Here is a 16,264-nt window from a genome sequence, read left to right as displayed (position 1 = left end):
CTTCAGGCTGTAGTTTTACACGATGGACTGTGCATTGGTCAGGCCTCTTCAATTTTTGACCCTGAACAGATTTAGGGACGTAGTATATATAGCAGGCTCTTGTCCAAGTAGCCAAAACTGTAACTGGGTACTTTCATTCTCCTTTTCAAACTCATAATCCACCTCCTACGAAATGGCCCAATTCAGTTTTTCATATTGTCTAATACAATATTAATCACTCTTTCAGAGGGTTTCTTGGTTTGATTAAGTACCAAGTATCAAAAATAAATATTTCTAATATGCATGGAATAGCCTAAATGTTCACACTTAAAGAAAAGCTGTTTCCTAAGAAAGAAATTTCTTTTTTAGGAGCTTTTGAATTTATGGTTATCGAGCTGTTGCAGATTTTGTTTATCTCCTTAGTTGAGGTTTGGTAGTTTGTTGTTTTGGAATAATTGGTCTGTCTCTGTAAGTTGTCACATTTATGACCATAAACTTGTTTGTAGCATTCCCTTAACTTTTTAATGGCTATAGAACTTCTGTACATGGTTTCTTTTAGCATTTTGCACATATTTTAAAATTATTGATTTAAAGTCTGTCTAGGTCCATTGTCTGCATTTGCTCAGGAACAGTTACTATTAAATTGTTTGTTTGTTTTCCTGTGTATGAATCACTCTTCTGTTTACCTGGATGCCTTATAATTTTTTGTTGAGAAATGGACATTTTGTTGAGAAATGGGCATTTTGAGTATGTGACAGCTCTGGAAATACGATTCCTCCTTCTCTACAGGGTTGCTGCTTGTTTTTGTCTCTGTTTAGTGACTTTTCTGAAATAATTTTAAGTCTTCAGTTTTTGTCACGTGTGCCATGTTCTTAGCTTAGTGATCAGCTAGTGCTTTGTCTGACAGAGATAGCCTAAAATACCTGGAAGCAAAACAAACAAGAAAACCTCTCAGTCTTTGCAGAAGAGCTGTCTGTGAGTGTGTGTGTGTGTGTGTGTGTGTGTGTGTGATAAGTGTGTGTGTGTGTGGTGACAGTCCTCTAACACTCAACCAGTCCCCTTTCAAGTCTACCTGTCAAAGTTTCCAATAGAAGCTTCAGATTTCTCTAGTGATACTTCTGTTTATTGTGCGGACAAATTCAAGAATATTACAATATTTTAAACAAAATCAGAGTTTTTCTAAATAACTGCTTCCTGGCTGACTTTAGACTTCCTCCCTTGATTTTGGGTCTCTTTGTGCTGCTTCCCAGAGAGGATCTGTCTTTGCAGCTCTTCCAGCTGTATCTCACTGCTTAATTAGTTGGGTGGTGGTATCAGGTAGGTAATAGGAGCATTTTCTGATGTTTCTATTAAGCCCTCAGTCTTTAGTGAACCTGATTCTCAAGGTGAAGCCTTCACTAGAATTCTGATCCCTTTTCTGTATTTAATGGTAGGCCTAGAATGTATTCCTTCCCCTGCCCCAGTGATAGAACTGTTGTTTTATTTTTGTAGCCTTCTCTCAGCTTCAGGGGGTTTCCACAAGTGCTCTCATGCTACAGTTTTTATTGCCCTACCCCCCGTAGATTAATGGTTTTGTTCTTTCAAGGAGATAAGAAAGATAGTCTTGTCTAAGTAAGTTTTTAGTGTTGTCGGTTGATTCCTTTTCCTAGCTACAGAGGTTTTCCACTAGTGTCCTTAGATGTACTTTTGATTTTCCTTTCCCCTGCAGATTAAGTTTTTGGTCTGTAGTAGATTTAGGGAAGATGGCTTGTGACTGCTCTTCTCCTCTCCAACCAGTACCACAGGGGGAAAGTTTTCTCAGATTCTTTCCTTCCTTTTCTGTAAGCACCTAGTGGGTTTCATGGAAGAAAAACCTGTCAGAAAGCATTAACCTCCTTATTTCTCTAGCCATCAGGAGATTCATCTTCCTACACCAGCCCATGCTCTGCCTTTAGAAATGTATTAAGGACTTGTAGCTGAGTTTTCTTATCAGTACTCAGTGGCTTATGTTCCAGGTAAGCAAATGCTGTGGTTCTTTTCTCCCTGCAGGTACCTGTCTCAATCCAGATTTTGGATTACTTGGTTGATATGGGACCTCAGTTCTCTGATGGATTTAACTATTTAACTTGCAACATTTCCAACTTTTTTTTCTTGTTGTAAGGGTGGGAGGATGTTGTTTTTTATCTCTTTAGATCTCTTTCTCCTTAGAATGAACCAAAACTGGAAGTTTTCAAGTCCTTATTTACTAGCATTTTTCTTCTTTTTGACTTAGGAAGCAGAAACTCAGTATGAAGAGCAGATTGCTAAAATTATTATGGAGACACAAGAACTTAAATGGCAAAAGGTGAGTATTTCCTCTTCTGATTATCATTTTATTTAAAAATGTATTTTAATCCTTACTTGCAAAGATAATTTTTAAATTTCCAAAATATAATATTTGGAGAATTGTGCATCACTTTACAGAGTCTCCAAAAAATTACAGCTAAAACTATTAATAACATTTGGGCTTCCAAAAAACAGAATAACCATTTATTTTTCATGCTTTCTAATAGGAAAATAGCAAAGGATAACTCTGGAAACTATTGTGAATTATTTCATATCTGAAAAACATATTGTGTATTATAGAAGAGTCAAAGTATTTTTTAAGAAATGTAACCTCAGAATAGTTCCATATTTTCCTAGGCTATTATTACATATTATAACCAAATATTTAAAAAATCTGATTCTCTTTTGATCCTTATCCATATAGAAGCATTTTTGATAGTGCTTCTCTTGCCTTTCCAGCAAAGTAACTTTAACAACTAAAAACTGAAAGCTTAATCAAGATGGCCCTTCTTTGCAGTGTTAGGCAGTTTTGAAACAGGAACACAGAGACAACACGTCAGAATCAGAATTCACATAATAGAGAGGAGAGGCCTACGATGGGAATTTTGAAGCCAGACAGATCAACAAGGTTGTGTAGAAATGGGAGTAAAACCAGAGTTGGGTTACATAAGGGACAGGTCTGAAATAAAGAAACCTGTCTGTGCAGAGGAAAAAACAGATAAATTCCAAATGCAATTGAAACTTCCAAGCATATTTCAGAACGTAAAGTCATAGCTTATTTTGAATAGAGAGCATTAACAGTCAAAAGTTATCGGAATCTTTAAGTTAATCAGTAAGTTTTATATAGTCCAGTTTAAAATACCACTTGTGTATATGGGATACTTACACTGATTCTAAGATTTATGCGGAAATAAACTTGAAAAAAGTGCCTGGGAAAGTTTTGAAAACAAAGAGGATGAAATAGTCCCACAAGAATCATAAACGTATTTTAAAGCTGCAATAATTGAAATAGCTTGGTAGTATACATGAACAGAGGAGAAGGCAATGGCAACCCACTCCAGTACTCTTGCCTGGAAAATCCCATGGATGGAGGAGCCTGGTGGGCTGCAGTCCATGGGGTTGCTAAGAGTCAGGCACGACTGAACAACTTCACTTTCACTTTTCACTTTCATCCATTGGAGAAGGAAATGGCAACCCACTCCAGTATTCTTGCCTGGAGAATCCCAGGGACAGAGGAGCCTAGTGGGCTGCCGTCGATGGGGTCGCACAGAGTCAGACACGACTGAAGCGACTTAGCAGCAGCAGCAGCAGCATAGATGAACAGGCATCCGGTCCCATCACTTAATGGGAAATAGATGGGGAAACAGTGGAAACAGTGTCGGACTTTATTTTTTGGGCTCCTAAATCACTGCAGATGGTGGTTGCAGCCATGAAATTAAAAGATGCTTACCCCTTGGAAGGAAAGTTATGACCAACCTAGATAGCATATTCAAAAGCAGAGACATTACTTTGCCAACAAAGGTCCGTCTAGTCAAGGCTATGGTTTTTCCAGTAGTCATGTATGGATGTGAGAGTTGGACTGTGAAGAAGGCTGAGCACCGAAGAATTGATGCTTTTGAACTGTGGTGTTGGAGAAGACTCTTGAGAGTCCCTTGGACTGCAAGGAGGTCCAACCAGTCCATTCTAAAGGAGATCGGTCCTGGGTGTTCTTTGGAAGGAATGATGCTAAAGCTGAAACTCCAGTACTTTGGCCACTTCATGCAAAGAGTTGACTCATTGGAAAAGACTCTGATGCTGGGAGGGATTGGGGGCAGGAGGAGAAGGGGACAACAGAGGATGAGATGGCTGGATGGCATCACCGACTCGATGGACATGAGTTTGAGTGAACTCCGGGAGTTGGTGATGGACAGGGAAGCCTGGCGTGCTGTAATTCATGGGGTCTCAAGGAGTTGGACATGACTGAGCGACTGAACTGAACTGACACATGAACAGATAAAATATAACAGAGTCCAGAAATAGATCCAAATACATGAGATAATTAGTGAATGGTAATACCAGACCACGTGATCTGCCTCCTGAGAAATCTGTATGCAGGTCAAGAAGCAACAGTTAGAACTGAACATGGAACAACAGACTGGTTCCAAATAGGGAAAGGAGTATGTCAAGGCTGTGTATTGTCACCCTGTTTATTTAACTTATATGCAGAGTACATCATGAGAAATGCTGTATGAAGCACAAGCTGGAATTAAGATTGCCAGGAGAAATACCAATACCCTCAGATATGTAGATGACACCACCCTTATGGCATAAAGCAAAAAAGAACTAAAGAGCCTCTTGATGAAAGTGAAAGAAGAGAGTAAATCAGTTGGCTTAAAGCTCAACATGCAGAAAACTAAGATCATGGCATCTGGTCCTATCGCTTCATGGCAAATAGATGGGGTAACAGTGGCTGACTTTGTTTTTTGGGGCTCCAAAATCACTGCAGATGGTGACTGCAGCCATGAAATAAAAAGACGCTTACTCCTTGGCAGAAAAGTTATCACCAGCGTAGACAGCATATTAAAAAGCAGAGATATTACTTTGCCAACAAAGGTCCGTCTAGTCAAGGCTATGGTTTTTCCAGTAGTCATGTATGGATATGAGAGTTGGACTATAAAGAAAGCTGAGCGCCAAAGAATTGATGCTTTTGAACAGTGGTGTTGGAGAAGACTGTTGAGAGTCCCTTGGACTGCAAGGAGATCCAATCACTCCATTCTAAAGGAGATCAGTCCTGGGTGTTCATTGGAAGGACTGATATTGAAGCTGAAACTCCAATACTTTGGCCACCTCATGCAAAGAGCTGACTCATTGGAAAAGACTCTGATGCTGGGAGGGATTGGGGGCAGGAGGAGAAGGGGACGACAGAGGATGAGATGGCTGGATGGCGTCACTGACTCCGATGGACGTGAGTCTGAGTGAACTCCGGGAGTTGGTGATGGACAGGGAGGCCTGGCGTGCTGCGATTCATGGGGTTGCAAAGAGTCGGACATGACTGAGCGAGTCAACTAAACTGAACTGAAGACTGTCAAGGTAGTGTCCTCAGTTACTGCAGTGAATTCTAATAAACATGGTTTTGCTTTATTAAAAGGTTGGTTGGGTGTTTTGGTTGAGTTCATTTTTGTATATGGTGTTAGGTAAGGGTTCAGCTTCATTCTTTTGCGTATTTGTATCCAGTTTTTCTAGAACCTTTGGTTGGCAAGACTGTTCTTTCCTGATTTAATGATCTTGGCACCCTTGTCAAAAATATTTGACTATGTAAGAGGGCTTATTTCTGGGCTCTTAATTTTGTTCCATTGGTCCATGTGTCTTTCTTTATGCCATTACTACACTGTTTTGATTCCTAGAGCTTTCCAGTAAGTTTTGAAATCAGGACATGTGAATCTCCGAGCTTTGTTCTTCTTTTTCAAGATTATTTGACTGTTTGGGGTTCCTTGAGATTCCATTTGAATTTTAGGATGAGTTTTTCTATTTCTGCAAAAATATCATTGGAATTCTCATAGAGATTGCGTTGAATCTATAGGGAACTTTGGATAGTATTGACATCTTACTAACATGAAGCTTTCTAATCCCAGCACAAAGGATGTGTTTACACTTTTTATGTTTTATTTAATTTATTTTCTTTTGGCACTGTTTTGTAGTTTTCATTATACAGGTCTTTTATCTCCTTGATTGAGTGAATTTCTATGTATTTTATTCTTGTTAGTGCTATTGTAAATGTAACTGTTTTCTTAATTTCATTTTTGGGTTGTTCATTGTATTGAACATGCAACTGATTTTGGTGTGACTGTATCTTATTACTTTGCTAAATTCATTTATTCAATTTTTTGGTGGAATCTTTAGGGTTTTGTACATATAAGACCTGCGGACAGATAATTCTACTTTTTCTTTTTCAAACTGGATTTCTTTTTCTTGCCTCATTGCTTTGACTAAGGCTTCTAATACTATGTTGAGGAGAAGCTGTAAAAGTGGGCATCCTTGCTTTCTTCCTAACCTTAGAGGAAGAGCTTTCAGTCCTTTACCATTGAGTATTATGTTCATGTGGGGTTTACAAATATGGCTATTATGTTGAAGTAGTTTCCTTCTTTTCCTAGTTTGTTGAGTTTTTTTTTAAAATCATGAAAGGGTATTGAATTTTGTCATTTCCTTTTTATTTCATAAGTTGAGATAATTGTGTGCTTTTTTCCCCCTTCATTGTGTTAATATGGTTTATTGCATTGATTGACTTTTTGTTGTTGAACTCTTCTCTTATCCCAAGGATAAATCCTACTTGGTCATGGTGTATGATCCTTTTATCTGAATTCAGTTTGCTAGTGGGTTTTTTTTTTTTTAGAAATGTTGCATCACTGTTCTTTAGGGGTATTGGTCTATAATATTCTTTTTTTGACGTGTTTTTTCATCTGGCTTTGGTATCAAGGTGACACTGGCTTAAAAGCATGAGTTAGGAAGTATTCCTTCCTTTTCAACTCTTTGGAAAAGTTTGAGGAGGATTGCTGTTAATTCTTCTTTAAATGTTTGATCAAGCTCAGGGCTTTTCTGTGTTGGGTGTTTATTTTTTATTACAGATTCAATCTCCTTAATAGTTACAAGCTTAAGCTAAAGCTAAACTGAAGTCCCTCAGTCGTGTCTGACTTTTTGCGACCCCGTGGACTGTAACCTCCCAGTCTCCTCCATCCATGGGATTTTCTAGACAAGAATACTGGAGTGGGTTGCCATTTCCTTCTCCAGGAGGTCTTCCTGACCCAGGGATTAAACCCATGACTCCCGCATTGTAGGCAGACACTTTATTGTCTGAGCCATCAGGGAAGTCCTAATAGTTATAGGTCTGTTAAATTTTTCTGTTTCTTTGTTATTTGGTAGGTTTTGCATTTCTAGGAATTCTCCATTTCATCTAGGTTACCCAATTTGTTGGCATAGAATTGTTCATAATACTCTTATCAGTTCAGTTCAGTCGCTCAGTCATGTCCGACTCTTTGTGACCCCATGAACCACAACATGCCAGGCCTCCCTGTCCATCACCAACTCCTGCAGTTTACCCATACTCATGTCCATTGAGTCGGTGATGCATCCAACCATCTCGTCCTGTGTTGTCCCCCTTCTCCTCCTGCCTTCAATCTTTCTCAGCATCAGGGTCTTTTCAAATGAGTCAGCTCTTTGCATCAGATGGCCAAAGTATTGGAGTTTCAGCTTCAACATCAGTCCTCCCAATGAACACCCAGGACTGATCTCCTTTAGGATGGACTGGTTGGATCTCCTTGCAGTCCAAAGTACTCTTATAATACTTTTTATTTCTGCAGAATCAGTAGTAATGCCCCCACTTCCATTTTTGAAATTTGAGCACTTTCAAAATTTGAGCCTTTTCTTTTTTTCTTAGTCCATCTGTCCTGTGTTTAGTCTCTCAGTCGCGTCTGACTTTGCAACCCCACAGACTGAGGCCCTCCAGGCTCCTCTGTCCATGGGGATTCACCAGGCAAGAATACTGGAGTAAGTTGCCATGCCCTCCTCCAGGGAATCTTTCCATTCCAGGGATCGAACCCAGGTCTGCCTCATTGCAGGCAGGTTCTTTACCATATGAGTCACCAGGGAAGCCCAGTCCATCTAGGTAAAGGTTTGTCAATTTTGTTAACTTTTCAAAGAACCAACTTTTTTTTTTTTTTAATTGTTTTTTAGAACCAACTTTTAATTTCACTGATTTTCTCTATTTTTCTTTTCTAAAATTTTTAGATTTATTTTTGGCTGTATTGGGTCTTTAGTCAAGTTGTGGAGTGCAGGGACCACCCTCTAGTTGTGGAGCACAGGTGTCTCACCGCGGTGAATTCTGTTGTGTGGAACGTGGGCTCTAGGGCATGCAGGCTTCAGTGGTTGCAGCTCACGGACTCGAGTGCGCAGGCTCAGTAGCTGAGGTGCATGCGGTTAGTTGCTCCACGCCATGTGGAATTTTCCCAGATTAGGGATTAAACCCGTGTCTCGAACCTGTGTCCCCTGCGTTGGCAGGCTGTTTCTTTACCACTGAGCCACCAGGGAAGCCCTGTCTATTATTTTTATATTCTCTATTTTATTTATCTCTGCTCTGATCTTCATTATTTTCTTTCTGTGGTTAACTTTGGGTTTAGTTTGTTCTTCTCTTTATCAAGTGTAAAGTTAGGTTGTTGATTTGAGATCTTTCTTGTTTTTTAATGTAAGTATTTATAGTTATAAATATTCCCATTAGCGTGTCTTTTGCTGCATCCCATCGGTTTTGGTATTTTTTTTGTTGTTTTCATTTGTCCTTCTTTATTTTCTAATTTTCCTTGTGATTTCTTTAATCACAGTTGTTTAAGAGTTTGTTGTTTAATTTTCACAAATATATGGGTTTTCTAGTTTTCCTCCTGTTACTGATTTCTAACTTCTTCCCATTGTGATCAGAGAGGATACTTTGAATGCAATCAAAATCTATTGCAACTTAATTTGTGGCCTAGCATATGGTCTGTCCTGGAAAAATGTCCAATATGCACCTGAGAAGAATATATATTTGTTTTGGGGTAGAGTGTTCTGTTTATGTCTGTTAGATCTAGGTTGTTTACTGTGTTATTCCAGTCTCCTCTATTTCCTTGTTATCTTCTAACTGGGTATTCTGTTTTTGAGAATGAGGTGTTGAAGTCTTCAACTGTTATTGTAGAACTATTTATTGCTTCAGTTCTGTCCATTTTTGCTTCATATATTTTGATGGTCTGTCATTTGGTTCATAAATGTTTATGATTGTTATCTTTTTCCTTATTGAATGTTTTATGAATATATAATGTCTTTCTATGTCTATTGTAACTTTTTAAAGTCCGCTTTTTTGTTTGTTTGGTTGGTTGTTATTTTGATGGAATATCTTTTTCCACTTTTTTATTTTAACGTATTTGTGTCTTTAGATTTAAAGTTAGCCTTTTGTAGATAGCATAAAGTTGGATCACATTTTCTATGCATTCTTCCAGTGTTTGTCTTTTGATGAGAGACTTTAAATATACATTTAAAGTAATTACTGATAAGGAATGACTAACTTCTATCATTTTGCTGTCTGTTTTATATGTATCTGATAGATTTTTGTCCTCATTTCCTAATTACCATCATCTTTTGTGTTTAGTTGATTTTTTATGGTAAAATGTTTGAATTCCTTTCTCATTTCCTTTTGTGTATACTCTCTAGCTATTTCCTTTTTGGTTACCATAGGTATTACAGTTCAGTTCAGTCGCTCAGTCGTGTCCGACTCTTTGCAACCCCATGAATTGCAACACGCCAGGCCTCCCTGTCCATCACCATCTCCTGGAGTTCATTCAAATTCACGTCCATCGAGTCGGTGATGCCATCCAGCCATCTCATCCTCTGTCGTCCCCTTCTCCTCCTGCCCCCAATCCCTCCCAGCATCAGAGTCTTTTCCAATGAGTCAGCTCTTTGCATGAGGTGGCCAAAGTACTGGAGTTTCAGCTTTAGCATCATTCCTTCCAAAGAACAGCCAGGGCTGATCTCCTTTAGAATGGACTAGTTGGATCTCCTTGCAGTCCAAGGATGCTAACTATTGCAGTCCAATAGTTAGCATCTATTATTATAGCACTCTAATTTGAATATGTATCAGGTTAATGTCAATAACATATAAGTACTCTATTCCTTTATAGTTCTATCTACACCCCTTTCAGTTGTTGATATTACAGAATTACATCTTTATATATTGTATGCTCAGAGAAGGCAATGGCACCCCACTCTAGTACTCTTGCCTGGAAAATCCTATGGATGGAGGAGCCTGGTAGGCTGCAGTCCATGGGGTTGCTAAGAGTCGGACACGACTAGGCGACTTCACTTTCACTTTTCACTTTCATGCATTGGAGAAGGAAATGGCAACCCACTCCAGTGTTCTTGCCTGGAGAATCCCAGGGACGGGGGAGCCTGGTAGGCTACCATCTATGGGGTCACACAGAGTCGGACACGACTGAAGTGACTTAGCATAGCATAGCATATTGTATGCTCAAGAAAATAAACTAGTAGTTTTAAATATGTATTAATCTCTGAATTTTTTTATAATAATAGCAACTTCGTAGATTTTTAACAATATTTATTTATTTATTTGGTTGCACTGGGTCTTAGCTGCGACACATAGATCTTTGTTGCCACATGTGGGATCTTCATTATGGCTTGCAGGATCTTTAGTTGCAGCAGGCAGGATTTAGTTCCCTGACTAGAGATTGAACATAGGCCCCTTGCATTGGGAGCATGGAGTCTTAACCACTGGACCACCAGGGAATTCCCTAGTCTCTGAATTACATAGAAAACAAATGTGGAGTTACAAATCAAAGTTACAATAATACTAGCTTTTAGTCTAATAATTTTTTAAGTGTTAGTTTCTTAAATCACATAGAAACAAACAAACAAAAATTGTTAGAGTAATACAAGCTTTTATAAATTTCTCATGTATTTACCTTTATTGAGATTTTTATTTCTTCATATGGAAATAAAGATTTTTATTTCTTCGTATGGAGTCTTTTGTGTCCTTTCATTTCAACCTGCAGGTCTCCTTTTATCATTTCTTGCAGGGCAGGTCTAATGGGTAATGAATTCTCTTAGCTTTGATCTGCATTTTAGATCATGTAGAGGAAAGGCAATTTACATGAGATGGTGATAAGACTATGCAGTATATTTCCTGAGTCCTTGGAGTATAATACTTTGCTCGTTTATCCAAAGTAAGAAAATGTCTAAGGTTGGGATATCAGTAGCCAGTTTCATGTGGCAAGCTCTAACAGATGTGTGTGGTGAAAGCCAATGAGTGTAGGAGAGTGTGGACTTAATGGTCTTGAGCATTAGACATAACCTTCTTGGTCCCGGCAGTTCAAGAATGTCAGATTTAAGATGCCATTAACTTTCTACTTTCCCTCAAGAGTGGAAATGACTGGGACAATGAAATATCCAAATAAATGACAGGACTTTGCAAATTCCGTAATAACAGGTCCAGTAGAAAGTGCCTCTATTACGGGAAATACTTATATTGGGAGCACAAAATCAAGTAATTTTTTCCTACTCTCATAATTATAGCTCTCTCTCAAGAAAAAGTTTCAGTCCATCCAGAAAAGTAGTAAGCAATGATCAGAACACATTCAGAAACCTTTTCAAGGATTAATTTTAGGAAATCTATTTGGACACGTTCAGTGGGGCGTCCTGAAGCTTGGGTTTAGAAGGATAACAGTTTTACTAGGATTGTGAGGGAGACATAAGATTTGCACCAGAGACATCCTCAAAAATCTTATTAAAATTACCCCACCAATGCTAATAGAATATAGTTTTTAATATGTCCTTGTTCCGATGGGTAATTTCTTGTAAATGTTTGCAGAGTTCCATTGAGGTTCTCTGGTGCCACCAAGTGTCTGTCCTGAAAGTGTCAGGGATTCTCTTATATTTTACAACCATGTATTCTTTTCCGACTCTGGAGCCAGTTGTGGACATTCCAGAATAGCGTTGTTTGTTGTTGTTGTTGTTTTATCTACAGGAAGATTTAGCTGTTTAGAGTATCATTGGGCCAGGAGCTAACTGAGGGCTGCCTGTGTGTCATAAAGATAAACTGGGATATTTCCTTTAGGCTTTATTATCCTGTATAGTGTGGTTTCATGATAGCCACCTCTTTAGGAAGCTTACTTCCTAAAGTACTTCAGAGTACTTAATAACTGTTGTTCATTTTAATTGGTAATCCTATTGAGGTTAGAAACATTCATTGTTTTTACAGTATTACAAAATCATGGACTACTTCAGATACTATTCCAAATAACCTTGATATTATTGATAGTTTTATGTTAACTTTGTTATCTCTTGACACTTGGCAAACTCTGCTGAGTGGGTAAGTACTGTCATCTGGACTGGTTTTACCTCTGGTAAAGAGTCTTGTTTTAGGGGTCAGTTGAGACTCTTACAGTATATCTTACCTGATAGTTCCCATTTTAGTTTCAGAAAATGATATATCAACAGATAAGACCTGGGTTCAATCCCTGGGTTGGGAAGGTCCCCTGGAGGAGGGTATGGCAACCCACTCCAGTATTCTTGCCTGGAGAATCCCCATGAACAGAGAAGCCTGGCGGACTACAGTCTATGGGATCGCAGGGTCAGACATGACTGAACGACTAAGCACGCATTATTAAACCCAGATTTTCTAGGAGTTTTTTTTAATAAATCCATTTGAGGCATAGTGATTGTTTGAATAGAGGCTAGATCTTGTGAAATTCCTCTTCTTTGGGTAATTAGCAATGTTTAGAGGATAGCACTGAGTTGAAATGTATGAGGGAGAAAGTAATAAAAAATTCATAGGAAGTAAGCCTGCTTGCTGAGAAATGTGTTTTTAGTAAGTGTCCAGGCTTGTTCAGCATATAGAACTATCAAATTTAAACAAGATCCTTAAACCAAGTCAATAGAAGCTTCTGCTAGTTTGGCTGCTGCTAATACTGTCCTTAAATAAGGAGTAGGATTTTGCCAGTGGGTCAAGGGGAAGATTGTAGTAAGCAGTTGGGTCCTGCCGATACTTGCCGTGTTCTGTTAGAGTATTAAGGACTTGTCTGCATTGCTCAGATACAAATAGAAAGCTTTATGACAATTTGGAGGGCTTTAACTGCAGGTGTGTGTGTGTGGGAGGGGCTGTTGAGAAGTTATTTTTTTAAAAGAAAATATTCTTGTTTTTGTTTAAGTTCCTAAGGGAAAAGTTCCATTATTGAGAACTTAAATTATCCAATATCTGTAGTAGTCAGTGAAATCTAGACAACTTTCTAATTTTCTCTTAGTAAGCAGTCTTAGAAATTACTGAATGGCTCATAATTTATCAGGAATGGGAAGTGGTTATTTTATTTATGGCCTTAAGGTCTTGAACAAATGTTCACCCTTTGGGTTCTTGAATGGGGAACAGTAGTGTTTTAACACCAGTATGGGTATGATTGGGCTTCTCAGATGGCTCAGTGATAAAGAATTTGCCTGCCTGACAGTAGATGCAGGTTCAATCCCTGGGTCAAAAAGATCCTGGAGAAGGAAATAGCAATCCACTCCAGTATTCTTGCTTGAGAAATCACATAGACAGAGGAGCTTTTGGGGCTACAGTCCAAGGGGTCATAGAGTCAAGCATGACTTAGCAACTGAGCATGCACGTGGAAATCTATTTCTAGATTTTACAGCTATTCACAAAAAGTGGGGAGAGAGCTGGAGTTCACACCTACTTCATAATCTTCTCCTCAAAGTACTTGTCCCTGACATTTCCTATAAATTCATTCTTTCCTTGTTGCAGCAGTAGATTAGAGTCTAATAAACTGGGCAGTAGCCTCTGAAAAATTTTGTACAATATCTACAGGTTTTCTAAATGCCTAATTTTTGGGTAATTCCCTGGTGGTCCAGTGGTTAGGACTTGGTGCTTTCACTGCTGGGGCCCAGGTTGAATCCCTGGTCAGGGAACTAAGATCCTCCAAGCCACATGGTTTGGCCAAAAAAAAATTTTAATGTCTGGTTTCCTATACAGTTTGGGATTTCTTAAGTCATTCTTGGGATCTTCTTACTTTGCCTTTTCTATTCTTTTTTGCAGCTGAACCAATTGATACAGACCTTGGAAATGGCATATTATTTCTAAAAATTAGTTATGAGAATTAAAATATTTTAAAGTAATTGCTAGCTTCAGAAAAAATAAAAGTTCTATGAGAATAGAAATGTAATCATGATATGCCATGTGGCTTAGCATTGAATAAAAATTGCATAGTTACAAGAGTATAAATACTATTAATATTTGTCACATTTTTTATATAACTGTTGGAAGAATAGAGGGAGGACATGTAGGATTATGGTTGTATAAGAAAGCCAAATTCCCAACTATCATAATAGATCAGTAGATCATTAAAAAAATTTTTTTAATAAATCAATGTATATGTAGGACTATCGAATAAAATAAAAGAAACATTTGAAAGTGGTTGTCAGTTTTAGATCTAATTTTTTTAATTATAAGAATTACTTGATAAAGGTAGAAGAAAAATTCATCTTGAATCTAAATGACAGGATACAACTTCAACTAAAAAAAGGTGTAGAGGAAAGAAATGGAATCGTTTATATGAATTTTTTTAAGATGCCCTATGGTACTTCTGATTTTGTAAAAAATTATTTTAGTGAGTTTAAAGAATCAAACGTTACCATGTAAACACTTGTGCTTAGGTAATAAAATTGGTTTTTTTTGAAACTCTTGAAACTAGTCTACTTTGTATTGGACTGTTAATTTTAATAATTTCGATGATATTTTCTTGAAGAAAATTTTAGAGTGAGCTATATTCAGAGTTTAGAATTTTAAAAAGCAATATGTTTTATCATGAAGACGCAACTGGAAGCAAAATTATTGTATGCTGAGTTTCATGACAATTAAAAAAATTATAAAAACTGTCGTGAGTTGCATCTTAAGAGCCTAAAATAATATGTACAATGAAGATGTATAATTTGTGAATCCAGTAAAAATTTAAAACTGAGTTGCTATAATTTATGTTTTAACTTTTCATAATTTTTAAAATAGGAAACTCTTCAGAATCAAAAGGATACATTAGCAAAGCAACACAAAGAAGCCATGGCAGTTTTTAAAAAGCAGGTAATTTCTTAAGGATAGAAAAACACTACAGTTTTAAATATTGCAATTTTCCCACTTCTCATGAATATTATGACATGTTGTTCATCATACTCACTGAAGACAAAAAGTGTGTTATTGGAAGCAGGAAATGAACAAGGTTATTTTGAATCACAACTGATAATACTGTACTGTAGTAGAATGACTTAATTAAGGAGAAAATTATTTCCTTGGAGAGGTGTTTTCATTTGTCCTAAATAAACTATGTAAGTGAATGTGTATTCTTGCTCTTTCTCTCCCTTCTCCCCTCTTTCTTTAACTAGCATATCCAGGAGCTTACATTGTCACATTATTCCTTTACCCAAGCAAGAATTATAACACTGGTGAAAAGCTGAGATGCAAGTAGGGGGATATAAAGGATGAGGAGATATGATTATCATTCACCTCTGTAAATTTCAGGTATCAGCAAATGAAAGAAAAATTAGTAGAAAAATAGAAAAAATAAAGGAAAAATATTTTAAAGAAATGAAAAACAACTCCTTCCATTATTTTGAATTCTAAATTCTATAGCTCTTCTTTACTACCTCAAATTGATCTTCAGTCCCTAGTTATAAAATATAAGTGTAAGAAATGTGCCTAAGAAAAATACACTCTGAAAGTGCCTTTCCTATAGCCATGCCAACATTATCATTTTTTCTTCCTTTTTCCTTCCCTCTTTTTGTTTTTATTATTTCCATACAAGTGTGTGTGTTTAGAAAGAAATGCATAAAAAGAAATAAACCTATATAATCTACATTACTAGTGGGTTAAGGTTATGGCTAATTTACACTGTAGCGTGGATTTGTTTGAGCAGATGGTAAACTTCTTCCTTGTAGTCTGAAATTGGCTTTACTTAAGTTATGGGAGTTTTAATTGAAGGGTAAGGAAGCAGAAACCAACTATACAGCATAGTATTCCTTAGGAGAGAGCAAGTCTAAGTCTCTTACCACAAGGGACTCTGGGCAAGAAAGAAATCCAGGTTATCTGAAAGTTAGAGGAGAAAGTGCTATTGCATTCTTTATTATTATTTTTTTTCCTTTAACAAATATTTGTTTCTTCTTTTTTTTTTAAAGAAGGGATTCTTGAATGTAAGTGAGGAATATGGAAAATGAGATGGAGAAATGCCAAAGAAGTTTTATTTCTTAACAACTTTGCCTAGTATCTTTGTGTTGCTTGGAATATTTAATTAGTTTTTGTTGGCAAGTTCACTTTAGTTTTCCTGTTTTAAAATGTCATTATTTATTTATTAGACTGACACATGCATTTTTAAAAAATTTCAGAAAATACTGTCAGTGCAAATATAAACTATATCAATTTCATAAAAGTGTGCTTTTA

The 16,264-nt window shown here is 37.2% G+C and overlaps 1 protein-coding gene across 2 annotated transcripts in view; it reads left to right on the top strand.

The window, feature by feature from the left end:
• The window catches only part of CCDC73 (coiled-coil domain containing 73), a 112,404-nt gene that overhangs the window by 11,951 nt on the left and 84,189 nt on the right, over positions 1–16,264 (top strand). For both annotated transcript variants that reach the window (XM_061381050.1, XM_061381049.1), the window contains exons 2-3: positions 2,231–2,302; positions 14,843–14,914. In XM_061381050.1, the coding sequence (XP_061237034.1) occupies positions 2,231–2,302; positions 14,843–14,914 (144 nt within the window). The remainder of the gene's footprint in view (positions 1–2,230; positions 2,303–14,842; positions 14,915–16,264) is intronic.

The sequence above is a fragment of the Bos javanicus genome, chromosome 15, assembly GCF_032452875.1.
Source record: "Bos javanicus breed banteng chromosome 15, ARS-OSU_banteng_1.0, whole genome shotgun sequence".
Lineage (NCBI taxonomy): Eukaryota > Metazoa > Chordata > Mammalia > Artiodactyla > Bovidae > Bos > Bos javanicus.
This window is presented reverse-complemented; position numbering and strand designations above follow the sequence as displayed.